The 27,804-nt window shown below is 48.2% G+C and overlaps 2 protein-coding genes, 1 long non-coding RNA gene and 1 other non-coding gene across 4 annotated transcripts in view; 2 read left to right on the forward strand and 2 right to left on the reverse strand.

Moving 5' to 3' along the window:
- Nucleotides 1-84: 84 nt before the first annotated feature.
- On the reverse strand, nt 85-4,351 carry LOC129144831 (uncharacterized). Its single transcript, XR_008549544.1, has 3 exons — nt 4,321-4,351; nt 1,640-1,812; nt 85-198 (listed from the first exon to the last, which is right to left on the reverse strand). It is a non-coding gene; the product is annotated as an uncharacterized LOC129144831 (long non-coding RNA).
- Nucleotides 4,352-4,583: 232 nt separating this feature from the next.
- On the forward strand, nt 4,584-4,656 carry TRNAR-CCG (transfer RNA arginine (anticodon CCG)). Its single transcript has one exon. It is a non-coding gene; the product is annotated as a tRNA-Arg (tRNA).
- Nucleotides 4,657-17,399: 12,743 nt separating this feature from the next.
- CUNH17orf58 (chromosome unknown C17orf58 homolog) lies at nt 17,400-23,781 on the forward strand. The gene is made up of 4 exons (XM_037494182.2): nt 17,400-17,489; nt 19,687-20,226; nt 20,460-20,651; nt 21,256-23,781. The coding sequence occupies exons 1-4, from the start codon at nt 17,414-17,416 to the stop codon at nt 21,444-21,446; spliced, it is 999 nt and encodes a 332-aa protein (XP_037350079.1). The 5' UTR covers nt 17,400-17,413; the 3' UTR covers nt 21,447-23,781.
- A 1,273-nt stretch (nt 23,782-25,054) lies between these two features.
- The window catches only part of BPTF (bromodomain PHD finger transcription factor), a 133,893-nt gene continuing 131,143 nt past the window's right edge, over nt 25,055-27,804 (reverse strand). The window contains 1 exon segment of the mRNA XM_054689287.1: nt 25,055-27,142. Coding sequence (XP_054545262.1) covers nt 27,106-27,142 — 37 coding nt within the window. The 3' untranslated portion in view covers nt 25,055-27,105.

The raw sequence follows: 27,804 nt of genomic DNA on the forward strand, positions 1-27,804 counted from the left end.
AGCAAATATCTTCTAAGAATAAGGACATTCTCATATAACCACACCACAATTCCCAAATTTAGGACAATTGAACTTGCCTGCTATTTTTACCGTATAGTCCTTGTTTAAATTTTGCAAGTTGTTCCAATAATGTTCTGTGCTGGGTTAGACATTTCTGAATAAAATGTTTGCACTTTTCTTGCCATGTATTTTTTTCCCCTAAAGCATCAAAGATGGTAATCAGAGTCTTAGGATTATGAGTGATTTCTGTTGCCTGTGCAATTTTTCTACATTCTAAAAAGTATTTTTAGAAAATTATATTGGTTTCTCTTTTAATATAAACAAACTCAGTGAACTTTGTCCATCCTTGCAGGCATTTATACCAGTTTTGCTCACTGCATAGCTGCCTGAGGTTCATAGCAGGCCAATGCTGTTCCACCTACCCGATCAGCAGAATCCCATGCCCTTAAGTGCAAAATGTGGAAGGAATTCACCCCTAAACTAGTCACTGTAGGACATTCTTTTGGTTAGGGTCAAGCATGTGACCTAAGTTCATCTGGTTGAAAGCCTATGCCTTTCCTCTAATGATTGGAGGTAGGAAAGCAGGCTCTGTTCTATTGAACTGAGGGATGTAAGTTCCAGAAATCTGAAGACTATTGCAGAGGAACCATGAAAGTGCTGATGAACAGCCTGCCCTAACTCTGAACCAGTTAAGTGGGATCTCCTTATGCTTGAAACTGTTGAGTACATGTTCTAAATGTTTACATATATCAATACATTTACTCTTCACAACTCTGCAAGGTTCCATTTCATAGAAGACTGAATCATGAGGGGTTAAGTAACTTGTCTAGGTTCACACAGCCAGCAAATGGGAGAGAGAGAATTCAGACCCAGGCTAACTGTTTCCAGATCCATGCTGTCAACAACTATTCTGTGAGCTGTAAACAACTCAAACATTAAGTGAAAATTGCCTTTGAAAGACACTACTGGGCCTCCTCCCATGGAGCAAGGGGTTAAGACACAACCTATGAAGGTGTCAGAGGCCCCTGCAGCATGAGTTAGATTCCCCCTGTTGGCCACATGGCGCAGCAGACCTCTCCTGCCTCATAGGCTGCTCCCCTCAGCAGTGTATTTCAGTAGCTCTGCCTGTTCTGTTCCCCACTCTGTCTCTGGTGAATCCTCTCACCCCTTACACCTCTGACTTACATCCCCGTTCTTGTATGCATAAATAAGTGTGCTTCGGTCTTTCTGCCTGCTCTGCTCCCCGCTCTGGCTCTGGTGGGTTCTCTCACCCTCCCGCGCTTCTGACTGTACCCGGTGCTTGTATAAATAAATAAATAAATAATAAATAAATAAATCTTTAAATAAATAAATAAATAGATCTTTAAAAAAAAAAAAAAGTAACTCAGAAGCAAAACTGCACCTTTGGTGCCACTTTTGACTCTTCGTAACTATTCTCCTTTAGAGAAACAGCTCTTGACTACCTACCAGACACTAAATGACCATGACCTGTGAGCTGCTCACATGAATTGAGATTTATCTGACCTCCCATAACCATGAAGTTGGGCTAGCTTAGTACTACCAGGGCAAGGAGGAGGGGAGGGACTTGGACCAACCCCACTCTCCGGGCAGACATTAATTATATCAACAAAAGACTTACACTCCTAGCGTTCTGACTTCAGGCCGTCAGTTTATGTCTGTGGCCTCATGGGGCATTCTCTGTGACCAGTTCATGAAGAAAACAGAAATCAAGACAGGTGCTCTCTCTGCCTGTGATGTTGGCATCAGCTGGAGTATACGGCTCTTGGTATACAGTTTCTCTCAGATGCTGCCCTGGAGGAAAGTAGAGCGATAAACTTCTCTACTGGTGAAAGCCTGAGTGCTACATCTGATACCCCCTTTTTTTTTTTTTTTTTTTTTTTTTTCTCTTAATAGAGGCATGCTTTATCCATTTATTTGTCTGTTTGTTTGTTTATACATGCACTGGGTACAGTCAGAAGCGCGGGAGGGTGAGAGAATTCACCAGAGCCAGAGCGGGGAGCAGAGCAGGCAGAAGGACCGAAGCACACTGCTGAGGGGAGCAGCGGGCGGCAGGAGAGGTCTGCGCGCCATGTGGGGCCCTCCTCCGGTGGCCGGGGAGCAGCCGGGGATCGAACCGGCGCCGCAGAGGCCACGGGGCAGCCTCGCAACCCAGCGCTCAACCGCTGCGCCACAGGGGAGGCCCCCCTTTTTTTTTTCTGAAAGGGTACATTTCTGAGTTGAGGATCTGATTCCCAAATAGTGAAAATTAGTATGTCTGAATGGTCAATATAATGGGCATTCATTGTTTATGTTGCCCGGTATTCATTTTTCTGTTAAAAGAGTTATTTTTTACTTTCCTTTGGGAGTCACTGCTCACTCAGACCAGCCCAGGTGGTTGGAGAGGTAGATTTCACCCACTCTTCCTCAAGTAAAGCTCCTTGATTTCAGGGGGTGGGGGGAGCGCGGATTCTTTCCCCTAGGTTGCAGAGATTGGCTCAGGAGGAGCGTGTGACTCAATGTGGCGTGATAAGAGTAGGTTCGGGACTTCTTCATCTTCATGATTCTGCAAGGTAGAATTACTATCTGTTCTGTGGAGGGGAAGGAGATACACTCCCTCTGCACTTGGAATTATGAAATGGATGTAAAATCTGCAGCTACTGTAAATACTCGCCACTGTGAGGAAAGAACCTGTTTGAGAATGCAGTAACAAGGAGCAGAAGAGAATAGAGAGAAATCAGATCCAGACGATACTGTTTAAGTCCCTGATCAAGACACATTTGTACATAGGCCTGTCTCTGAAGTTTCCAGTTATATAACTGGGTACACTCCCTTTTTTGCTTAAGCCAGTTTTGGGTTGGGTTTTCTGCCTCTTGCAACCACGGATTTATGACAGAGTCACACACAATATAGCCAGGGATTTGAGATAGGACTGATGACAAAGGTAGTTTGGGTGAAGGAATCGGATTTCTCGGAATGGATTTGGAGGGTGTGAATGAGTCATGTTCACCCAAAGAACTCTATTGTAGCACGAGCTTTAAAATTCAGTGATGGGTGATGTACTGCTTGCGGATACCCATTACCTTCCTTCCCCACCAGGCCAGTGCTTGATAAATGGGAGATTATGAATTTCGTGGCCAAGGTGTCAGAGACAGAGGCTGCACATAGACTCAGCAACATCCACTTCTTGCTATTGAGGCTAATCTGGCTACTGGTGTGCACCCAGCTCTGACGCTGCCTTCACACCTTGAAGGGCCCAATTCAATTACCTGGTAGTCAGAACACTAACACTGCACTTCTTCCACCAGGGATGAAGCAGAATATAGCTAATCTGGATTCGGGCTGTTTTTACTTCCCAATTTGTCATTTTGCTGTCACTACGATCATGTTAATATTAGTAGTTAACTTGAAATGATAGGTCAACTTCAATTCTTTGCTCGGCTTGCTCCTATTTTATACAATTTCGCAACGAACAGATACAAAGTACCTAAAAAGAAGACCAGGTCCTCCCTGGTGGCGCAGGGGTTAAAGTCAGCACTATCCAGCTGTCTGGAGCCACTGCCCGTTGAGTTCCTGCCAGATGAGTTCGATCCCCAGCCAGGGAGCTGACCCATATGAGGCCCCAGACCTCTCCTGTCTCCACGGCTGCTCCCCTCAGCGGTGCATTTCAGTAGATCCAACCGCCTATTCTGCTCCCCACTCTACCTCTATGAGTCCTCGCACCTCTGACCTACACCCCAGTTCTATGCATAAATAAATAAAAATATATCTTTTAAAAAAAGGGCCAATACGTGTATTTTTTTTAAATCACAACTGCATCTTCCTTGTAAGCAATAGTATGGTGGATGGAATCAGAAACGCTCCATCTTTATGCAAGACGTAGCTTTAGAATTATATAATTATGTATTTTTATATATAAAATTATATATATTTACATACATATATTTACACCCTATTTTGTGGTTAGGGACCTCATTTTATCTATTTCTCTTCAGTCCAGAGGGAAAGAGGAGACAGGGGAGGAAAGGGGCAGCAGACGAGCGGGGGAGAAGCGCCGACCCGGGGTCCGCTCTCCCCGGGGACCCCGCGCCGGCCGGGCAGGGCCCCCGCGGAGGACGCAGACCCGCAGGGGCGACGGGGCGGGACCTGAGAACTTTCTAGACTGAGATCCTGGACCCGCCCCAGTACACAGAACTAGAACGGGGGGCAGGCAGGCGCAGAATTTTACTTAGAGTTCCCCGGTCGAGCTTCACGAGCCCCCAGGGCCGAGCACCGTGCGAGAAGCAGCCCCCCAACAAGGCACCCCCAGAGCCGGACACGCACCTCCGGGACTGCGCAGGCGCGTGGGGAGTCGGGCGCCAGTCCGGCCGAGAGCGCAGGCGCGTGGGAGTCGGGCGCCAGTCCGGCCGAGAGCGCAGGCGCGTGGGAGACGGGTGCCAGTCCGGTCGAGAGCGCAGGCGCGCGTGGCCGCCGCCCGGGGCGGCTCCCAAATCACTCACCGCCCAACGCTAGTCCGCGGAGCGCGGGGGCGGGGCGCGATGATGGCATCACGTAAGGAGACGGTGTGAGAACCCGGATCCTGTGGTGACCCAGTGGCCTAATGGATAAGGCATCAGCCTCCGGAGCTGGGGATTGTGGGTTCGAGTCCCATCTGGGTCGTGCCGGAGTTATTTTGGTGGTGAGGCAGGTGATGGCAGGCACTGCTTGTAATAAAGCGAATTTTGAAATGTGGCTATTTCGCTCTTCTCTACAGCGATCTCTGTGGTGATAGTATTTACAGGTTAGGAAATGCATATCCTCCTTTTAAAAACTGTAATTGTGAGCTTGCAATTGGAAGTGAGATCTGACGCCAAGAAGGATATATTATTGATTTAAATCTGTCCTTTAAAATGTGCACTTAAAAAGCCCAAAGTGCTAAGTGGACAGATGGAATCACTTATTGTTCTACTTATCTTTTCTAGCTGAGCTTCCCGGAGGGGCAACCACACTTACAAAAACTTTCTCCTTATCCTTATCCAAGAGGTGAGTACACACATTCCATGATGCTAAGTCCAAACAAATTTATCTACAGTACTAAGGGGTTCATAGAAAAACAAACACACATTTACAACATACACAAATAATAAACATAATTTATGGTTTCTGTTCTCAAATGATTATGAACAACAAACTGTACTGAGAACGCACAGTGTGTGTGTGTGTCTTGAAAATTAGCGCAATAAAAGAAATAAAAAGAATTTATTAAGCCTTTCAGACTGGCTCAATGGGACTGGCTTGAAAAGTTTAAACTCTTCTTGCAAAATTTGTAGGAGTTATCAGTGATAATCCTCTCTTCTTGCAAAATTTGTAGGAGTTATCAGTGATAATCCTCTAATTCCCTTAAAAACAACTCTGTACTGAATGGGATGTGGAATCCGGGATATGAACCTGAAACAGAAACAGCACCTTAGTGGGGAAACTCTGGTATCTAAGTAGTCTGAATTGAGCTACTAGTGCAACAATACTCATTTCTTAAATGTAGCTGGTAATGTAAGATGCTAACCTCCAGGAGGGCCCTCTATTTTATCTTTGCAATGTTCACGTAAATTTGAAATAATTCCAAAATTAAAGATTTATTTAAAAAAACTGAACAACCAATGGAGAAATTTAACTGATAGCCTTACTCCCCTTGTGAAGCTTAGGAATGTAGTGCTGAAGTTTAAACCAGGACACATTAATAAATAGAGGGCCACCCTGGTGGTGCAAGGGGTTAAGGCTCAGCACTGTGATGCTCTCTGCAGCATGAGTTCGATTCCCAGCCAGGGAGCAACCCACATGGCGCAGCAGACCTCTCCTGTCTCGCCTGCTGCTCCCCTCAGCAGTGTATTTCAGTCTGTCTGCCTGTTCTGCTCCCCACTCTGTCTCTGGTGAATCCTCATCCCCGAGACCTCTGGCCTACACCCCAGCTCTTGTATGCATAAATAAATAAAATAAATCTTTTTTTTAAAAAAACAAAACAAAACAAAACAAAACAGGGCCTCCCCGGTGGCGCAGCGGTTGAGCGCTGGGTTGCGAAGCTGCCCGCAGCCTCTGCAGCGTCGGTTCAATCCCCGGCTGCTCCCCGGCCACCGGAGGAGGGTCCCACATGGCGCGCAGACCTCTCCTGCCGCCCACTGCTCCCCTCAACAGTGTACTTCGGTCCTTCTGCCTGCTCTGCTCCCCGCTCTGGCTCTGGTGAATTCTCTCACCCTCCCGTGCTTCTGACTGTACCCAGTGCTTGTATAAATAAATAAATAAATCTTTAAAAAAAAAGAAAAAACAATAACAGAGAAGCCCAGGGGATCACTTCCCGTTCATCCCTGATTCATCCCTGGTCACTCAGAGTCAGTGGCCCCCTTGGTCCTTGCAAACAGCTAGTGCTCAAAAAATCTGAACTGCTCTGTCCCTCCCTCCCTTCTGTAGGCAGCATGTGGGGGCAATGTCTCCCTGGTCCCCCAAAGCAAGATCCTTCTCCTAAGGAAACTCCTTGGAAGGTGTTGATACCGGAATTGTCAGGCCTAGTCTCCCAGTCAGGAACTGATTCCAGGCCTAAAAACCCTAGCTTGCCCTGTCTCAGTGTCTACCCTTTGGCTTCCGCTGGTCTGCTCTGGCCCACAGGGTGCTCAACCGGCTGGCCCATCAATCCACCCCTTCAGTCTCCTTCCCAGTCCGGCTTCTTCTCTCTAGCAGATGTTTTGGTTTTGTGGCTCAGGCACACTGATTCATTCAGCTGAAGTCAGAAAACCTTGCAGTCTACCGAATACCCCAGAGTCATGTCAATCAACACAAATTTTGCATTTTATCTTCCCTCAGCTCACCTATTCTATCTCCTGTCTCAGAGGAAGAGACTTTGTTCCTACAGGCCCAGGCCAGACCCTCTCTCTGACTTTGCTCTGACCTGGCCTCGGCCCCAGGCCTGGGTACCCCAGACTGTCTCCAGGCAGCCAGGCTGCATCAAAGGGGTCTCCCTGTGCCCAGCATCGCCTTTTCTCCCAGGCATGGAAACCTACTCGCTCACCCCTACACACACTCCTCCCAGTGACCTCATAATTGGCAAGTTTAAGAAACACCAGTCAGTCTCAATCTTGCTTGAGCTTACCCTGAAATTTGAAAATCTGAACTAGCCTTTCCTTCTGGAAGCTCACACTTGCCTTCAGCTTGCAGCTTGCAGCTTGTTCTCCAAAGAACTTCTCACTCTCCATTACTATAGTTCCTTCTTGTTTCCAGCAACCGGAAGAGATCAGTGACCCCAGCCCTGTCAATCGGGATTCACTGGAAACACCTGGGGGGAGAGGAGGCACTAAATAGAGGGTGGGGGGTGCGTGCACGGCTGGAGGAACAGACTTGGGGATCAGCAAGCATCAGGGACACACTGGAGGTCCCCCAAAAGCAAGAAGCTGGAAGCACAGTGACGCAGAGCCAGAGATGCCCATTGGGAAGCCACCACTGCTGTCACCATTGTCACTAGTCAGGCAGCCAGGGCTGCAGGAAGTGCCTCTGAAGGTTTTCTTCGCTCCAGGACCACTCACTCCAGAAAGAGAGTTCCAGGGAGAAGCTTGTAACTGGCCCCGTTTGTGTCATGGACCTGTAACAGACCCTTCGCCTTTTGATTCATGGGGCCACAGAGGAATTAGCCTCCCACCAATTCTTCCCGTAAAGGGGAAGAGGTAATTCCTTCAAAGAGTTTATGTCCTTCAAGAGGAGGCACGCAGAGCACCACACCTTGCCTCTGCGCAGATTTTGTACATTTTATTTTTAGCGCTCATAGACTTGTTCTGTCCCCACTGTGGGTTTTATGTGATGTGGACTGAGTTTTTAAGGATTCAGACTCTCGTCATATTTGGGTATGTGAAGTGTGTACTTGTGAGTCTGTTATAGGACAGGGAGAGGGGCAGCCCAAACCCCGCAAACCTGCCTATTCTAAATGGGTTCTGCCATCCGCCGCATCAACACAAAACATAGGAGACTTTAATGGGAACGAACTTTAATACAATTAGGAAACAATACAGGAAAGGCAAAGAATCTAGTTTGTAAATCAAGCCCCAAAGTGACCCGTCCCCTCGTGGGTAAAAGTCCATCCAAATGGGATCGGCCCAGAGCAAGGCCCCAAAGCCTGCCACAAGTCTAAAGCACCTTCCAGTGGGGACCCACAGAAAAGGGTCAGAAACAACCAGACAAGCCCGGAAGGAAAAGAGCAAAATCAACATCAAGATAAAAGCTGCCATGGTCACCTCCCCACGGGTCTCACCCACATCTGGGTCACCCAGTCCACGACCAAAAGACAAGCGCAGTTTCTTCACGTGTCTCTAGGCTCCATGCGCCTCCTCCAGGTCTCCTGGCTCCATCCTGCTTCCTTCCTTCCTCAGTCTCTTCTGCCGCTTCTCCTCTTCCTGCTCAGCCCCACCCTCCCTTAGGTGGGGCAGGGAACCTCCCCCTTTCCTGGGGACCACCCTGTTACAAGTCCTTGACATTATTAATAGACAAAGGCATCAAGTACCATTATCAGTTTTTAACTCATGGTAGCTGCACCCGATTATTTTAAAGGGGAAAAGAAAAGTAAAATTATTCAGGTGTGTTCCATAACATCTTTGAAATGTACTTGAAAATCAACTTGAAGGGAGTTTTTCTTACCTGAGAGCTGTTCTCAGAGAGGTCAATTTTGCCCCTCAGGGGACATCTGGCCAGATGTCATTTTTAATTGTCACAATGTGGGGTGGGGGGTGGCGGGCTACTCAGGCCTCTAGTGGGTAGAGGCTGGGATGCTGCTAAACACCCCACAATGCACAAGGCAGCCCCCACAGCAAAGAGGGAGCTGGAAGAAAATGTCAGGGTTGTCAGGTCTAGGAACTGCCTCATAGTCTTGATAAACAGGGCTGCTAAAAAAAAAAAAAAGTAAATACATTAAATAACTAAATAAATAAACAGGGCTGCTGGGGGTCTATTACTGATGGGTCTAGTGCAGAGTGCACAGGGCAGGCTCACTGTCGACTTGGGCAGACGGGTAGAGTCCTGGAGTCCTCAGTGGGTATTTACAGGACCTCAAAGCTCTCTCAGGGAACCAGGTACACAGGCACTCCAGGTCTGGAGGCTGCATGCAGGGAGGCAGGCACTGGACAGGGGGGCTGAGAGAGAGAAAGGGAGGCAGCCAAGCCCCCCAACCCCCCACGAATCTTTGTGCTTTTGCCTCAGAATCTTTGTGCTTTTGCTTCAGAGTGGTTCCCCCAAAGCGCAGTCCTGATATCCCTGGCCTCCAGGCACAGGTGCCCCCACTTCCACATGCGCATGCCCGTGCCCTCTGGGCCCAGGTGTTCACAATCACAGGTACCCCCACCCCTCAGCCCCAGGGCACCCACAAGCTTTCAGAGGACCCAAACAGCCTGATAACATCATTTACCCTACAATGGGCCATGAAAACAGTTTAGTCCCTGTTTCCCCAATTGTCCCTGATTGTCCCCAAGTAGTCTCAGGGGCCAAGTGAGGAGTAGGTCAAAGGGTGCTTCCAAATACTTCTGGGGATGCTCATAGTGAGCTGGGTGTATATTTGCCCTAGCTGAGGCCCTTGCTGAGTGGAGGGCTTGATTCTGGAACCCCAGCATCACCAAAGGAGGCAGACTGGCAGCAAAGGAGACCATGGCAGGGTTCCCAAATGCTGGAATTTGTCATACTCCTGCGGTGTTTGCTCCCACTAGTTGTATATTACTAGGACACAATTAATTGGAGAAATCCATTTCTCCTGAAAGAAAGATGTAGATACCCAGAATCAAAGACAGGAATCCTTAATACATGGACAAATATGCTAAACTTCAGATATTTGAAGTTTTCGCACAAAATTCTCCTTTTCCTTTTATTTGAGCCAGATATGATCAGATATTTACTAATGTCATGATTTCTTTTATGATTATAGGTTGTTCTGCTTTTGAGTTCAAAGTAATTGTCGGGCCTCCCTGGTGGCACAATGGATTAAAGTCTCAGCTATCAAGTTATCGCCACTGCATAAATAAATAAAAATAAACCTTTAAAAAAAGTAATTGTTGTTGATATATAACATACAAATAGAAAAGTCACACATCATTTGTTGCACTCCAATTTTCAGAAGCTGAACACTCTTGTATAACTGGCATCCAGATCAAGCAATGGGACATCACTGACTGCAGAAAACCCCTGATTCCCTCCAGTCATCCCCTACTTCCCACGGTGGTCAGGAGTCTTATTTCTAGCAGTGCTAATTAGTTTTGCTTGTTTTTGTACTGGATCACTTTAGAATTTTAATTTTAAAGTCTTGGTAAATGCAAATACTTATTAGCATTGTATTAGTCCAAAATTTCAAACATCATTTAAGAATGTTCGAAAATACACCAGCATTGGGCCTCCCTGGTAGCACAAGAGTTAATGTAGCAGGGTGGTCCCCAGGAAAGGGGGAGGTTCCCTGCCCCACCCAAGGGATGGTGGAGCTGAGCAGGAAGAGAAGCTGCAGAAGAGACTGAGGGAGGGAGCAGGATGGAGCCAGGAGACCTGGAGGAGGCACGTGGAGCCTAGAGACACGTGAAGAAACTGTGCTTGTCTTTTGGTCGTGGACGGGGTGACCCAGATGAGGGTGAGACCCGTGGAGAGGTGACCATGGCAGCTTTTATCTTGATGTTGATTTTGCTCTTTTCCTTCCGGGCTTGTCTGGTTGTTTGTGACCCTTTTCTGTGGGTCCCCACTGGAAGATGTTTTAGACTTGTGGCAGGCTCTGGGGCCTTGTTCTGGGCCGATCCCATTTGGATGGACTTTTACCCACGAGGGGACGGGTCACTTTGGGTGCTTCATTTAGAAACTAGACTCTTTGCCTTACCTGTATTGTTTCCTAGTTTTATTAAAGTTCCTTCCCATTAAAGTCTCCTATGTTTTGTGTTGATGCGGCGGATGGCAGAACCCATTTAAAATAGGCAGGTTTGCGGGGTTTGGGCTGCCCCTCTCCCTGCCCTGTAACATTAAGACACAACCTATGAAGCTGTCCGCAGCCACTGCAGCTCAAGTTCTATCCCCTGGCCTGCCAGGGAGCTACCCACATGGCGCAGCAGACCTCTCCTGACTCGCCCACTGCTCCCCTCAGCAGTGTACTTCAGTCAATCTGCCTGTTCTGTTCCCCACTCTGTCTCTGGTAAATCCTCTCACCCCCCCCCCACACTTCTGCCCTATACCCCAGCTCTTGTATGCATGAATGAATAAATCTTTAAAAAAAGAAAAGAAAATACACCGGCATTAATATTAAAATAAAATATAATATCAATATTCAGCATTTCCATACATGAACATTTACCAGGTTTCAGTATGAAAACTACAGTCAGGTCACATGCAAGAATGTGGTAAACTTCAGATATTTGAAGTTTTTGCACAAAATTCTCCTTTTCCTTTTCTTTGAGCCAGATATGATCAGCTATTTACTAAAGTCATTCTCCTTACTCTTCTAAGAAATACCGCAAAAGCAACAAGGAGGGTGAGAAGCAGAACCACAAACAACACTATCAATGAAACCAGCGAACCTCCGAAACCCCTCAGATGAAAGGAGAAAACTACCCGAAGGCAGGAGGACCCCCCCCAGGTGGAGCCCGCTCCGGGCCGCAGCGCTCAGGAAAGACCTGCCAGCAGAGGGCGCTGCGCCCACGGGGGAGTCACACCCGAGACGCAGAACAATAATCCCTTGTTGGCAATTAAGAGGCCGGGCCTGGCCCTCTCTTGCAGGGGTCTGGATTTGCCCTCCTTGACTGCAGAGCTTCGTTCCTGGACTTGTACATTGCCAGAAAGCGCGTGGGGCCAGAAACGAGGGCGAGGAGATGAGAGTCACCCCCAATACACACACAGGGACCCTTAATCATTGGGCAGTATCTGGAGACGGTTTAGGTTGTCCTAACTGGAGGTGGGGGGCACTACTGGTATCCAGTGGATAAGGCCAGGGACTCTAGTCCACACCCTACAAGACAAAGCAAAGAATTATCTCAACCCGAATGTTAGGAGTGGTGGCTCCTGCTGGACAGTATTCCACCAGGTCACACCAGGTCCGTTCCTCTCTTGTCAGGGACACAGGATGTTTTAGAAGAGCAAACACTGAAAATAGCCTGAAATGTTCACAAGTTACTCTTTGTCTAAATGAGAACATATTGTTATAGAGCAACCCCGATATTAAACGGGTTCCTGGCTGTGGGTCCTCACCCGCGCGCTTTAAAGGGACTTATGAATACTCTACTACAGACACACGCAAAAGGGTTAATAAAAGGTTTATTTACAAGAGAAAAAGAAATAAGGAAAATGTACAACTCAGGGAGAAAATAGGGAAATAAAGTCTTTAATGCGTCCTACCCGATCCGACGACCTGGAAACCCCAAAGTCACTCTCAGAGCTAGACAGACGCCGCAAGCTGGCCGAGGGCCCCAAAATGGAGAGAGAGCCCCCAAAGCCCACGTGTCTGCCTTTTGTATCCACCTGGCTGCTTAACCCCACCCTCAGGTCCCAGCCACCTTCCCTTTGGTGGTGATGGGATTTGGAGTTCCCAGTGTCTTTGGCTTTGACCTGGGGTGGGGGTGGAGTCCACAAAGCCTGTATGGAATTTGCTTTGGGACTGCCTTTTCCCCCTAACAATATTATGTCCTTAAGTAACTTCAGATGGACAAAGCTGGCAGTGCCATTTTAACAATTTATATTGTACAAAAGTTGGGTGCAAACTTTTCCATACAATGTATAAGGAGGGGGCAGAGCTGCTTCTGTCTTGTTATGTGAACACCAGGTCTAATGTGATGGGCCTCCCTGGTGGCGCAGGGCTTAAAGTCTCAGCACTATCCAGCTATCGCCAGCCACTGCAGCCAGCACGAGCGAGCGGTACGACGTAGCACAGCCACGAGTTTGATCCTTTGCCAGCTGACCCACATGGCTCAGCAGACCTCTCCTGTCTCGCCCGCTGCTCCCCTCAGCAGTGCATTTCAGAAGATCCACCTGTTCTGTTCCCCACTCTGTCTCTGGTGAATCCTCTCACCCCCTCCCCACACCTCTGGTCTGAACCCCAGTTCTTGTATGTATCAATAAATTTTTTTTTTAAAAAAGGTGTCCCTGAAATAGAACTATCGATAGAATGCAACTGTAACTCATCTAATAGTAATCAAAGCAATTGCAGTGTGCTCTTTTTTGGAGACTCACTGTAGCTGGCTGTAAAGACAGGAACAGGGCACTGAGCAGGTTTTCTGACCCAGCAGACCAGGTAAAGGAGGAGTCAGAGTCCTCAGTGGCTTTTGCAGGTCTTTTATTGGGATTTACCAGGCACACGGCAGGCAGGGGTGCTGGGGGGCCGGGAGGCTGGCAGGCCTTCCAGCCCCCAGCACATCCTCACTCCATCTGGGCTCTCCGGCCTTCTCTCTGCTTCTCCTCTTCTTCTCTCGGCTTCTGCTTGTTCTTGACTTCTGCTGGCGTCCCCGCGACGCCGCCCTTATAAACTCAGTCTCTCAGCCCAGGTGTACCCACGGCAGGTGCCCGCCATCAGGCATGCATTCAGGACCACAGGGTTCCCTCATCTGTCCTAATGGCGGGAGGGCAGAAAAGCCTGATACTTTTTCCTTACCCTACACTGGCATTTCTGGCTTTCCCAACATGACCTGACATACGGCATTTTGATGCCACTGCAGGAACACAATTCTGTTCTCATTCCAACCACTTGGAGTTCTTAGTCCCCACTAGGTACAGGGGCGAGGCTGGCTAGTGACAAGATTTCGGGCCAGCTGGTTATAAATCTGGGTCCTGCTCAAGGTGGATCATTCTCCACAACTCAGGAAACTCAGGAAAATGTTATACTTACAGCCACAGTGTTCTTTCAGAGGATACAGATTTGGACCAGCAAATGGCGAGACACGGGGAGACCTGGGAGGGTCCCCAAAGTGCAGCTTCCCTGACCTCTGGCCTAGGACTGACACCTCTCTCTTCCAGCAGATCAGCATGACCACCACCAGGAGGCGCCACTGAGTTTCCAGGAGGGCTTCATGGACACCTTTTTTCAAAAAAAGATTTATTGATGCATACAAGAACTGGGGTGTGTGTGAGGGAGAGGACTCACCAGAGACAGTGGGGAGGTAGATATACTGAAACAGAACAGGTAGACATACTGACAGAACAGGCAGATCTACTGAAATACACTGCTGAGGGGAGCAGCGGGCGAGGCAGGAGAGGTCTGCTGCAGCGTGTGGGTCAGCTGGCTTAAAAGGTCCCCATCATTGAAAAAAATCTCCAGTCTCTTTCCCGTCCTTGGAGGTGGGTCTAGCTCAAAGTCTTGACCCTAATACACTGGAGATCTTTCTGGTCACAGTTCCCACCCTGAAGCTATCCAGGAGTCTTCTCATTCACATAAACTCAGGTTCAGCTGCGAAGCTCATGAAAAACCAGGGTACTTCTGTGACGAGCAATTCCAAGGGTTTTTGCCAGAAACCTTGCACAAATTCTTTATTATAAAACACATAGTAGATACTCAATAAATATTTGCTAAGCAGAACACTGAAAACACCAGAAGTTGGCAGGGAAAGGAAGGCAGTTAGGCTCCTAGATTCTTCCCCCTGACAGGTGTATATACCTATTGTGGGGATGGACACACTAGACCATGGGAAACCCATGCCATTAAACATTCCAATGAAATGACGAACTCCCCATGCTCTGGCTTATGTTACCACGCACCCTGATGATAGTTTGGCTTCCATGTGACTTGTTTATAGAACGAGAATGCCAGCCAGGCCAACGTGATCGTGCCTACCTGCCTGCTCCGTTTCACGTGTAAATTCCCCCACTGGCATTCTGGCTTCCATAGATTGTCGCATCGAGCCCTCTGTGCCTTCCTCCATCGGGACAGTTTCTGAGCCTGTCAACCCGCTGCTGCCCAAGACCCAGCCCCAAATCCTGGCCAGTTCAGGAGCGTCTATGAGCCTGTGGGAGATCCAGTCAGCTCTCCGCCTCTACATTTCAGGGTGTGGGCTTCAGGGCATTCACAACATTCCTGCAACAGAAGAGTTTCGGGAACACCCCAAATTGGATCTGGGTGACTTGAGTATAATCTCAAGCAGGTATGTCGGAGATGTGGTTGTAACTGAGAAAGCTTAAGCCTAATTAATTTTATTCCACTTGACTTAAAGCAGGAACATGTGAAAGAAGGGGATCTGAGGACAGCTTTTCTACGGGGCCCCAAAAACATGAATTTCAGTGTTTCTCTGGTCCTGGTCAGAGGCCGGAGACAGTGACTCTGACGTCCACAAGCATGGCAGCGGCACGAGAGAGTCACTCTTTTGGAGGAAACAGAGAATTTGCTCCTCTAAAATCTGAATAGTTCTGTGACTTGGGAAAGTGATTAGCCCACTTTCAGCCGCAAGTTGACTTCGTGTTCAACAGGCAAGCTTCGGATGAATAGTCGGACCTCTCGGCCAGCTTTCATGAATCCTCTCCCTTGGAAATGGTACATGCCATTCTGGTTTATGCATCTATCTTTTATGAGTTTGGTTCACATGAGTCAGTCTTACGAATCTGGTCCATTGACCAAATTGAATTTCAAGTCGTGGAGAGTTGAGGATTAAACCATCCAACAAAGCAACCCCTATATTCACATCGCCAAACCTGTGACTGGATGAAGAATATTTACCTCATTGTATTCCTCAAACCACGTCACACCTCATTCAGGAAGCTGTTCTAGAGTATTCCTGCATGATGTTCTCTTTGGATGCCTCTGCTGGCCCGGAGGTCATTGACACAATCTTGCAAAGCAATTTACTTTCTTGGGGATCTTGGTTGTTAGAATATTTCTTAAACTGAAATTAAACTTGTCACTTCATAATGTCCACCTCTGGTTCTTTCACAAAAATAGAACAGATGTTGTATGTGTCTACGCTGCTTGTCCTCCAAAATGAACTTGAGCACGATGGAGTTCAGCCCTCTCCCTATTGTTCCGAAAGCTTTTCGGTGTCTCTCTTGAGCACACAGTTCCTCCTCCCGCCCTGAATCTTGTCAGTCCATTTGCACTATTATTTCTGAGACCTAAGATATGAGAGCAGCCAAAATTTGTCATTTCTTTCAGCAGCTGCATCTCACTTTTGGCTCATACGCTTTGGATAAAATGGCTTCATCTCTGCGTTTCCCCTTCCCTTTGGATTTGAAGCTGTTGAAATGAGATACACGTCCATGAGGGTGTGGGTTTACTTCGGTGAACTTCTATCCCCCCTTTGGTGAATGCTGTTCCCGTTCATTATGAGGGAGGGTCCTCTCAGCTTCGGACGAAGACACAGAGCAGTTTCAAGAAATCAGAACCGGGCCTCCCTGGTGGCGCAAAAGGTTAAGCACCACACTATGAAGCAGACCTGCAGCCTCTGCAGCACGAGTTCAACACCCGGCCGGCCAGGGAGCAACCCACATGGCCTGGCAGACCTCTCCTGTCTCGCCCGCTGCTCCCCTCAGCAGTGTGTGTATTTCAATCTGCCTGTTCTGCTCCCAGCTCTGTCTCTGGTGAATCCTCTCACCCCCCTCATCTCTGGCCTGTACCCCAGCTCTTGTATGCATAAATAAATAAATCTTTAAAAAAAAAAATCAGAACCAAGCAGGGAATGAGTTTATTTTTCTTAGAAAGAAAAAAAAACTTCCATCTTCCTTTAGATGAGCTATCACTGGAGATCTGGGAAGGTGCTAAGTCATCTTTGCCCCCAAGCACCTGACACCTGGCAGGTAAAAGGCACTTTGCAGGGGCTTGGTGGATGAATTCAACTCTTGACAGATACTGAATTCACAGGGGGCTGGGCTGGGGGAGGGTAAGGAAGGGCGAAGAAAAGCTCTTTTGGCTGGAGGCTTCCTCCCCCTTCTTGTTCTCGAGTATATTGTATATACAGTAAAATAGTTTAAACAAACTTAGGCTGTAGCGACTGGAGCTCTCCAGAAGCTGCCTGCAGCGCCCCCGGGTGAATTCTGTCCCCTGGAATCCCCTGATTCACGCGCCCGGGCGGCTCGAGCGCTCGTTCATCTACTTGCTGTTAACTTGATCTCCACAAATCCATCCCTCCTGCCTCCCTACCCTCTCCCCCGGCCCCCCGACACCCTCACTCTCGACCCGCCACCCCCGAAAGGCCCCCTCCCGGCCCAGCCCGCGCCCCGCGCAGGTTCCCAGCGCCGGGTTCGCGGCTCTCCCGGGACAGGCGCGCCCCGGGACCGCGGCGAGGGGCCACGTGCGCGCCCCCCGAGGCGGGGAGCAGCCCTCGCGGCTCGGGGCTGTTGCCTGGTCTGCTGGTGAGGGATGCTCGTTTCCCCGAGGCTGCCCCTCATTAGCATGAGCGGGGGTGGGGGTGTGGGGAGGGTGGGGGAGAGAAAGCGCCCGAGCCCAGGCTGGGGTTCAGAGTCTGGGAGCGTGTCTACGAGAATGACAGCTCGAGCTCTCTGGCTGCTCTGTCTCCTCGTGGGATCCGCTCCCGAGGCCCCGGGGGCGGAGAGGAAAGGTAGGCTGGGGGCGCGGGGCGCGGGGCGCGGGGCCGGGGCGCGGGGGAGGCGCGATCCGGGGGGCCGAGCCGGGGTCAGCGCGCGCCCCGAGGAGCTCCCCGGTCTGCGCGGATGTTCTGCTCGAGAGGAGCAAAATGCGTCCCCAAGATTTTGTGTGTCTTGGCAGCCTTTTCGGAGAGGAGCCAGCCCCGCCACTGGAAGGCTCTCGGGCGAGCCGGGCGGGCTGGAGGAAACTTTGCATGTTAAGCAGCGGCCCCGGCGCCGCCGAGGGAAAGTGTCAGAAGGGGTCGGGGCGCCTTTCGGGAGCCGGGCGGCGGCTCGCGGGGTCCCCGGGGACCCGAGCGCCGGGAGCGCGGCCGGGGCGGAGGGCGGGGAGCCGGGCTCGGACCTTCCCCCCTCGCCCTGCAGCCCCAGCAAATGCCTCGGGGCACCTGAGTCTTTAACCACCGGGTGTCCTGCCTGGCGGGGAGAGAAGCGACCGCGGGAGCGAGAAACCAGGGCTGCTCTGCGGGAAGGTGGTTTTGTTTGCCTTGGGCTTGGGTGTTTGGTTCACTATCTCTGGGAAAAACAGCTTCCGCACCTCGCGGTGCGATTGACTTTGGGTTATTTTTCCACAAGGAAATTGAATGACTTCAGTGGCATTTAACCCAAATATCAGGCAATCTTTCCCATGACAACAGATGGTGCTATCTATGGGGAAGCAGTTGGGAGGTCAGCAGTTGAGAGTCAGGAATTGGATCTCCACCAGGACTTTATTCAGCTGTGGATGGGACGACGTTGAGCAGAATGAGTCAGAATCAACCTCTGCAAAAACACGGACTGTAACCAGCTATTATTGTTGGGTGAAAGCTGATGTTGAAGAGGATTGTCCATTTGGCAAGATAAATCGCCTTCAATGAAGTGTGGCAAAAGTCGCCGATGGGCGGACCGAGCTCTGCAGCCCAAGAGGAGAGAAAATGCCGAAACGCAGCCGTTAAAACGGCAGCAAGAGAGTAAGAAGAGGCCGGTGCCCGTGCCCGCTTGGAGGGCTCTGGACCCGGGCAAATGGCAAGACGAGATTGTGTAACTGGGCATGGAAAGCTGCCCAGCTGCCAGTCTGGCTGAAGTGCGCTCCCCAACCTGTGTGCAAAGCTGGGGAAGATCATGAATAATTTTACAGATGATCTTTCGTGCCCTGCCTTGTAGGAGCTGCTTCTCCCACCATCAGAGGAGGAGAAAAAAAATGGAAGGGGATGTGTGGGCTTTTATAGTCAACCAGGGGCCTCCGCCTGCCAGGCAGGCTTTAAAAATCCTTCTTAGCTGGGGTTTACCAGTAAGTGGTGTCCAAGAAGCCAGATAAAAATCCACTCCCAAGTGCTTGATTCTGCAGACCCAGATGACAGTGTAAACACGGATGGGAAAACCAAATAGTTCTGTTGTCAGGGGCGCTGGAACAATTAGGACAACCTGTAACACGAGACCTCCCCCCCCCCCCCCGCCGGGGTTTGCTCTGGGTACTTTCTCAACAAACTGTAAATAGCAAAAAGGCGGATGTTTATATATATATTAAAGAAAGGGCAAAAAGAGTTTGTTATTGAAGCAAAGTTGTCAGAGATGTTTAGTCCTAGAACAAACAGGCTGTTGGGCTGGTCTGAGCCGCTCGTCTGAGAAGAGCCCTGAGCACAACGAGACGTTCCCATCGGGCCCCTGACTCTCACGTGCTGAGAAAAAAGGGTCTCAGCTGGCCTCGTTCTTGGGGGGCGAGCCCCTCAGCCCCCTCTTCCTTTGCGGCAGAAGGAAACAGGGCCGGGGCTCGGCCTTCTGGAAGCTGAGGCGGCGTGGCGCCCCCCCCCCCCCGACAGGGGCGCCCTCCTCGCTAACGCCCGTTCCTCGCCCTCCAATTCCGGGCGTCCCGCCTCCCCCTCGCCCCTCGCAGGTGCAGTCCAGGCGCCCCAGGGCCGCCCCCTTCCCAGAGCCTCCTCCTCGCCAGCCCCTTGGGCCGCTCTGGCCCGAGGCGCTTCCCCGCACCCCCGGGGTCTCCCGCCCACGCCGGCCTCCCCCGGCCCCACCCCAGTCGCCTCCCCGCAGACGCCCCTTCCCCTCCGGCCTCTCTGCGCCCCCCCCCGCTTCTCCCGCCCCCCGGCCCCGGGGCCTCGCGTCTTCCCTCAGCTCAGCGCCCCCCTGACGGCCTCCCGGTCTCCCCTCTTGTCCCCACAGCCTCGCCGCCCCACAGCAGGAAGCCCGGCCCCGGCGGCGGCCCGAGCGCAGCGGAGACGCGGGGGCCCGGCGCGCAGCCCGTCCCCCAGGCCCCGCGGCGCCCGAGAGCGGCCGATGCCGCCCCCGGCCCCTGGCCCGACCCGCCGCCCCGGAAGCCCCCGCCGCCCGCCGAGAACCGCGCCGGCTTCCGGGAGGCCGCGCGCGCGCCCGCCGGCCCGCCGAGCCCGCGCCTCGCGCAGGCCGAGAACCGCCCGTCCCCGCGCCGCGCGCCCGCGCCGGAGGACGCCCCGCGCCGCGCGCGCGCCCGGGCCCTGCGCTTTCCCGCCGCGCGCGCGCCCGCGCGCGCCCGCGCCGCCGAGGCCCCGCCCGGCCCCGCCCACCCCAACCGGCCGCGCGCCGCCGCACCGCCCCCGGGGCCCGCGCCCGCCGCGCCGCGCCTCGGGCCTCCGCGGAGGAACGCGGGCCCCGGCGCCGAGCCCTGCGCGCGCGCCTGCGGGGCGGACCTGGACGAGCGCGAGGCCTACTGCGCCAGCGAGTTCGGTGAGCCCCGCCCCGCCCTCCCCCTCCCCCACCCGGCCGCCGCGAGCCCGTCCGAGCCCGTGCGAGCCCGTCCGAGCCCTCGGCGCGCGCGCGCGCTCGCGCGGACCCCCGCAGTCCACCCCCGCGCCCCCGCCCGGGCACGCGCAGCGCAGGCCCCGGGCCCCGTCGGGTGGGGGGGCGGGGGGAGGAACTGCGTGTCCCGCGTTTGTCCGAACTCTTTGTGTCTCGAGCAGCCGTGAACGGGATCGTGCACGACGTGGACACGCTGGGCGCGGGCGTCCGCCTGGTGACGCTGCTGCTGGCCCGGGACGGGCTGTACAAGATGAGCCGCCTGTACGTCGCCCCCGACGGCTTCTTCCTCCGCGTCCACCTGCTGGCCCTGGACGCCGCCGCCTGCGGCCGCCCGTGCCCGGAGCTGAAACCCGGTACTGGCGCGGCCCGACCCTTTGTCCCGGGTGCCTCCGCCTGTGAGCTGGAGGCCGCGGCCCGCGCGTCGGTCACCCCAGCGCCTTTGGGGGGGTTATAAAGCGAATAGAATTTAGACAGGCGTCGGCTCGGTCACTGTGATTTGAGCCCCACACCCCCTTCCGCGCCTCGGGTCGAGGACGGGCACGGCATGGGCACGGACGGGCACAGAACGGGCACGGGCGGGCACAGAACGGGTACTCTGTGGATTGCTGGCGAAGGACGAGAATACCGTTGACAGGAAAGAGCATAAGGGGGTCTGTTCAGAACTGAGCTTAGAAATGGCTTTTTGGGGGGTCGCGTAGGGAAGGGCACCCACTCCCGCGTCTTTCTAGCGAGATGGGGTGGAAAATCCTGCGGATACGCCGAGACTGCGTTTATTCTTTTCTGCTGGCTGCTGCTCTGGTGAGCCCCTGAGCGTCGCCAGCCTGTTTCCCTTGTTGTCTGCAACGTAAATGTCCGAGTCCCAACATGTACAACAGGATAATCAGACTTTTCTTGTATTATCTTGTTGTTTCCTGGCATGCGTGAAACTCTGCGGGTTTTTATTTCGTTACTTTTCAGGCAGCAGGTACATCGTGATGGGGCACATCTACCATAAGAGACGGCAGCTCCCGACCTCTCTGCTCCAGGTCCTGAGAGGCCGCCTTCGACCGGGAGATGGACTGCTGAGGAGCAGCAGCAGCTACGTGAAGAGATTTAACAGAAAAAGGGATGGGCAAGTTCAAAGTGCAGTTCACACCCAATGCATTTGACACTTGCCGTCCTGGCATTTTTGGATCATCGGAGACTTGGAATTCAGCTACAAAAAAGGAAGGTCTATTATGGCGTAATGGGGTTTCCCGTTAGAATAGGGCACACAGCGCCTTTGTGAACTCATTGCATAGTTAGTGCCATCTCTAACCTTGACGTCACCTTCTTCCTTACCAAATGGTTCTTAAATCGTGTGCTTCTGAGCTCTGGCGGTGCCTTATGCACATGGTTCAGATAACTGACCTGTCCAGTTAACAGATCACTGCTTCATGTTGTTTATTTTTAATTATTTTAATTTAAATACATTCTTCAGTAGAAATAGTTCACAAAACATTTCCTTGATTTAAAATATACAACTTTGAATAGTCTATATCACGTATCAAACCAAATTTATACTCAAAGCATCACATTTAAAATTCTGTACATATTGTTAAGTACACTAGGCAAAGACATGTATGAAATGTCATTTAGAGCAAACACTAGGGTCAGTGCCCAAGACAAGTATTAAAGTTTTACACTTAATGGACTTCATTCAAGCAAAATATTCAAACAAGTGTTCCTGCTGCACCAAAATGTAAGATAGTATTTCTTCTTGCTTTCCTGTCCTAAAAACTTACTTTTTTTTTTTTTTGGTGTGTGTGCGCTGAACTGGAAGCTGTCCCAATGCTGAACATTTTCTGGGTGTATCTGATGTCATCTTTCTATTAAGACCAAGTATCATGTTTGTGTTTGTAAAGAAGTAAATCATGACTTGAAATCAGATCTTGGATGCACCTGGTTTTTTTTAGCCTCATTGTGCCACAAAGGTTTGGGAAAAAGCCATTCTCAAACTTACTCCCCAAATCCTGGAACCAATATTCAATGACAGCTTGCAAGGATCTGAATTTTAAGTGCTTTCCAGTTGGTCTGAAACAGGTTTAATCACTAGCAGAATATAATATTGATTGGATACTGGAGTCCATTGACATGAACAACTTTTTTCAGAAGTTAGTTTTACTGACCAGAGACACTGATAACCCCTACCTAGTTGAAGACTACTGTGTGGAAAAAAAAAGAAAAGGCAGTGCACTGAATAAAGAAAAACAACCTATTTGGTCTCAGGGAGAACCGATGCAGGCCACACGCAGACTTGAGTGGCCGCAAAAGCCCAGGTACCAGGCAGGACGCTAGCAAATCTATCTGGAAGCATGTAGCAATTGCGAAGACTTAACGGCTGATTGACATGGGAGATACTGTTCCCTTGTTTGTCTCTAACAACAAACAGGCAAGTAAAAGTCAAGAAGTTTTGACTATTCTGTGGTAAAACATTACTGAGGGAATTTTAGATAAGTTTCCAAAAATGAGTCTTGCACAAACTTATAGAAAAATCTCAGTGGAATTGCTTTGAGGGGAATCAACTACATCATTACACAAGTTATTGGTAGGAGCCAAGAGTTTGCAGCAAATGACGAGCTTCTGGGTTTTTGTTTCTTGTTAAGATAAAAATTAACTTAGATGTAAATAAGATACCACAAGTCACAAAAATCAAAGCCGAGTTCTTGAATGCCAGAAAGCGAAGTGGTAATCTTGGGTAACGGGATTAAAAATGGCTAAGATACATTGGTTGGATGTTAGAGTATAAAAAGGAGTTAATAGCTATGGGTTAGAATCACTTCTACAGAAGCCTGAGGGTGAGGAAGTGAATTTGACAACAGTTTCCGAGGGGTTGCTTAAACCAAGCCATCTGTGTGATGTTTGGATCCCACAGTTAAGAGTATGTACATCCCACAAACATAAGCAGGCCAGCTCTTAGAAACGGTCTTGACAAATGAAGGCCATCATTCAAGACCAGGGCAGCCATGAAAGACAGAGAGTTGGGAATGTGCACAGGGGACAGTGGCTAAGTCTGGCGACTTCAGGTCAGACAGAAAAGGTCAAGAATGGCCTCTTCAATCTTCAGTGAGTACCCTGCAGATAGTCTTAATTTTGTAAGAAATTGTAATTAGTGACTTCCTACTAGTTAACTAATTCTTTTGCTCAGATAGGTTTTACTTCCTGAGCATCAGGGCTGCGTGCACATGTAACTGTCCTCAATGACTTAGTTGCCTTCGAGGGGGACTCAATAGAACCCCTCCTTCAAATTAAGTTAGGCGCCAAGGAAAAGAAAAAGTTTTGTTTTAGTAGGGAAAGTTCTGTCAAACATACATTTCCTTTTGGTACTAGCTTTTTAATGCCCTTTCAACGTATCATTTGGCATTCTTATCTTGCCCTTAGTGTTTAAGGTTGATCAAATACACATCTATGCAAACACTTAAAAACTGCCTACAGTGCATCACCTCAATTTCAGGACTTCAGCCATTTAAAAAATATATTTTAGTTGAATTTGGTCCCAATAGGCACATGTGCTTTGTGAGCTTCTAATAAATGCCCCTTTTTGGTCTCTAAAAAGAAAGTTTTTTTTTTTTTTTCTTTTGTGGGACCCTCGCCAGTGGCTGGGGATCGAACTGGCGCTTCAGAGGCTGTGAGCAGCCTCACAGCCCAGCGCTCAACCGCTGCACCAACTGGGGAGGCCCCTAAAAAGAAATTCTTAAGTATCGAGAAGTACCTTAGCATATTTTGGAATATTTCAAATTATTAAAAATACTTCTCAGCTGGTCACCCCCCCAACCCCCCAAGTACTTTTAAGACATTACTCACCCATGGGACACCACTATTCTCATTCTCATTTTAAAGACTAGACCCCTGAGACTAACAGGGAATAGCCCCTCGTGAAAGAAGGCTACAGTGGTTCTGGGGCTCAGTCTAGCTCAGTCCCTAAGTGTGCAAATGTAAAAAGCCATCTGGCTGGATCTTTATTATCAGAAACACAAAGATGCAGGCAGTCTGCCTAATAGAAACCAACAGAAGTAGGAAAGACCTTTTATCTGCAGACTCTAAGAAGGCAGATTACAAACAGCTATCTCAGTGTCTCTAAATAACGCTCAAGGCCATTTGAAATATAGAAAGGTAATCAATCAGTTTACTTTAGAAAACATTTCTGAAAGTTCACATTTTTTAACCTACATTAACTAAAACACAAGTCCTGCAGATCTGAATAGGAGAAAAAGGCTTACCATATTATGAAAATACTTTATGAAATAGTTTCAAGATTGACAAGTGAAGATAACAAGCATCGACAATAACTTTAGCCAAGGAAATTGATGTAAATGTATTTACACGCCCAAAGACTGGGTAGAAAAATCCTAACAGTATTACAAATGTGCACGCCACGATTTCCATTACTGAAGGCAAAATTGCTTTGATATATTATTGAATAGCAAAAGCTTGTTCAAGAATACTCATAGAAAAGTAGTTTTTGAAACTTATTTTGAAACTTATGTTAAAAATAATATATATTTCTCAAAGATTACTTTTGAAAGAGAAACGTTCTATAGTTGATAAAACTTTGTTATTTATATGGGTAGAAATTATTAAAAGCTTTATACTTTCATAAGTTCACATACGAAATGAACATCTTCCTGGTCTGAGGAGTTCCATGAAATTACCTTTTTTGCACAATGTGGTAATGCCAACTGCTACAGAAAACATACCAACCGACCAACCATTGTTTCATTAGAAACTGCACCAAATTCATTGTCAAAAACATTTCTTTATTTTTCTAGGATGAATGTCCTAACAGGTACAAAAAGAATTGCTGTTTAGAATTTGCCACAATCTGTTAAAAACATAGCAATCTATTGCCTATAAGTAGGAAAGTTCTTGCTGCAACAAGTTTTAAATGATTAAGCCCATATATAGCTGTATGTGAATAAATAATACAGAAATACTGTGACGGGATGAGATGCAGAGTAATGTTAAGATTCATTAAAACGTAGGCTTCTGGCATCAGCACAGGGCATACAATATGTAACATTTTTTAAAAAAAGTAAAAGGACAGAATAACCTATATTTAACTACTTCCATGTTAATATTTTAAGTCAAAACCTTGTTTTCATATTGAGCAATTAGTCTCTTTAGTTTGTAAGCATGAATTTGTGAAACTTTTATGAACAAAAAGGAATGGATTATGGATGTCGTTAGTTAAAACTAACCCAGAATAACCTGTACACCTGAGCCTATGATAAGAATTGCGAACTGTCTTTCTTTGAAGAAACTAAGGTCTGGGAGGTTTTGCATAGCAGGGTGATATTAAACAGAAGGAAATTTTTTAAAAACAGTAATCTGATAAATTCCAGAATTTGGTAGGACAAAGCTAATATGAAGTAGTGCAAAATTTAGTGAAATTTTTGCAAAACTGCATAAACCGACTCTGGCAGATTTTATAGAAATATTATTACAATGCAGTAGCACAATGTGTAAGGTTAGCACAATGAAAGGAAAAACACAAAATACATCTTCCTCCATTGTTCCATTTTCCTCTATTGCTTATACTATTTCCTTATGTGAAAAACAAAAAAACCAAATAAAGAAAAAAATACAAGAATGAAGTCATCTTAAAAAAAAATGGCCTTCATAAAATAAGTGGCTGTCTGTAACCGACCACCTGTCTGGTATCATACACTGTACAGCTGAAGGCAATGTGTATTTTGTCACATCACCTTTCCTATTAGTATGATCAATTGATGCAACAGTATTAGCACCCCTGAGGATTCTTCTCTGACAATGGGCTCGGAATGATAAAACAAAGGGCCACTACTGTCCTGGAAAAAGCCAGGTACAATTAGATGCCTTTGCCTTCTAAGTGTCTTGCAGCCCTCCCTTCCCCCTCAAAGGCTGACAGATAATCATTAGCGAACATTCAAAGACACCATCTGTGGGAGAAAAATTATCTCCATTTATTTTGTTTCATATACATCCATAGTTGAATTTTAATACAAAAAGAAAAAAATTAGAATCTGACAAATGTTTACAAACAAGATACCTTCAAATAGATTTTTACTCATTTTAGCCTGGTGCAGAGTAAATGACAAATTGTACTGTTATATTCAAGGCAACAGAGTCTGTAGTCCAGGACCACCTAGCCCGACCTTTATGCAAGCTTAATTTTTATCTACCATGAACAATAACTCATTGTTGATTCCCAGTTGTGTGTGTGCACATGTGTACATAGCAGCTCCTTTCATAGAAAGAAAAGACATCTAGAGGCTGTCTTGTACTTTTACCTACAGGAATCATGATAAGAGACAGAATGGATTACATGTAACCGGGGCTGGATTTTATAAGAAAAAATAATTAGCTGACAAATGAGGGCAGCAATAAAAAAGCGTCTTTTTTTGCAACAATAAATAAATACAGTCAAAAGTTTTCTGTGAGACTCTAAACCAGCTTCTTCACTGAAGAGCAGACGTGGCATTTCCATGGAGTTATACTTGACCCCATATTATCTTTTTTCTTGCTTTCTTTTTTCTTTTTTTTTTTTTCAATAAACAAAGTTTTCCCGCTTCTGCCACAATAGTAAAACCATTTGATCTTGACAAGATAATGGTGTCGATGACTTTGCTTTTCCCTTGTCCGTTGGACAAATTGGCCAAGAATATAATTGGACTATTATGACCAATAAAAACGAAGTTTAGGTCAAGTCTTGTCAGGATAACCTGACTAAAAACATCTGGCTCCTTAATTTAAAATAGTTCAGACAACCAGATTCTTGCTGTGTTTTATGTTAGGTTAACACGCTGAACTTTAAGAAGCTGTAGACTGCAGTTTGTTGTTATGAGACCTACAGAATACAGAAAAAAGGGAACAATTAAGCACCCTTCATTTTTGAAAACAATGATGCTTTATGTGGATGCCAAGGTTATTAGTCTGTCTGGGGGAAGCAGCCATGTTCTTTCTTTCACCCCTGGCAAGCAAATACATAAGAAAATTTTAACCTATACTATTAAAGCTCTGTACTGTACACTAAACATGATAGTTCACTGAAAAAAGTCAGTATTTAAAAAAATATATATATTTTTCTAATAAAGGTTACAACATTTTTAGCCAAAGGGACACAGACATTTACAGAAGCATTACCATTGTGGTAAAAGCAATGTGTGTGTGTGTGTGTGTGTGTGTGTGTGTGCTTATTTACATTGATTTGGGAAGAAAAAGGGGAAAAATTATGTTGAAAGAACAGAAATAGTAGTATTAAAATCACATTTTTCTATTAAAGTCCAGAAAGTCTCCTTTCTAGTTTCACAGTTTTATTCACAATCTTTGTTAGTAAACCAAATTCTGTACAGTTATCAGGACTAAGTCAAAGTAATTTCTATTGCAATAGTGTATATAAATACAGTATTTCAGGAGTTTACAATTCTTAAATACAGTGTTCAACATGGCTGCTAAAATAAATTGTTTACTATTATACATCATCTTTTTTAACATTAAAAAATTATATTA

This window comes from Talpa occidentalis, unplaced genomic scaffold, assembly GCF_014898055.3.
Source record: "Talpa occidentalis isolate TD23 unplaced genomic scaffold, MPIMG_talOcc4v2.1 talOcc4.7, whole genome shotgun sequence".
Lineage (NCBI taxonomy): Eukaryota > Metazoa > Chordata > Mammalia > Eulipotyphla > Talpidae > Talpa > Talpa occidentalis.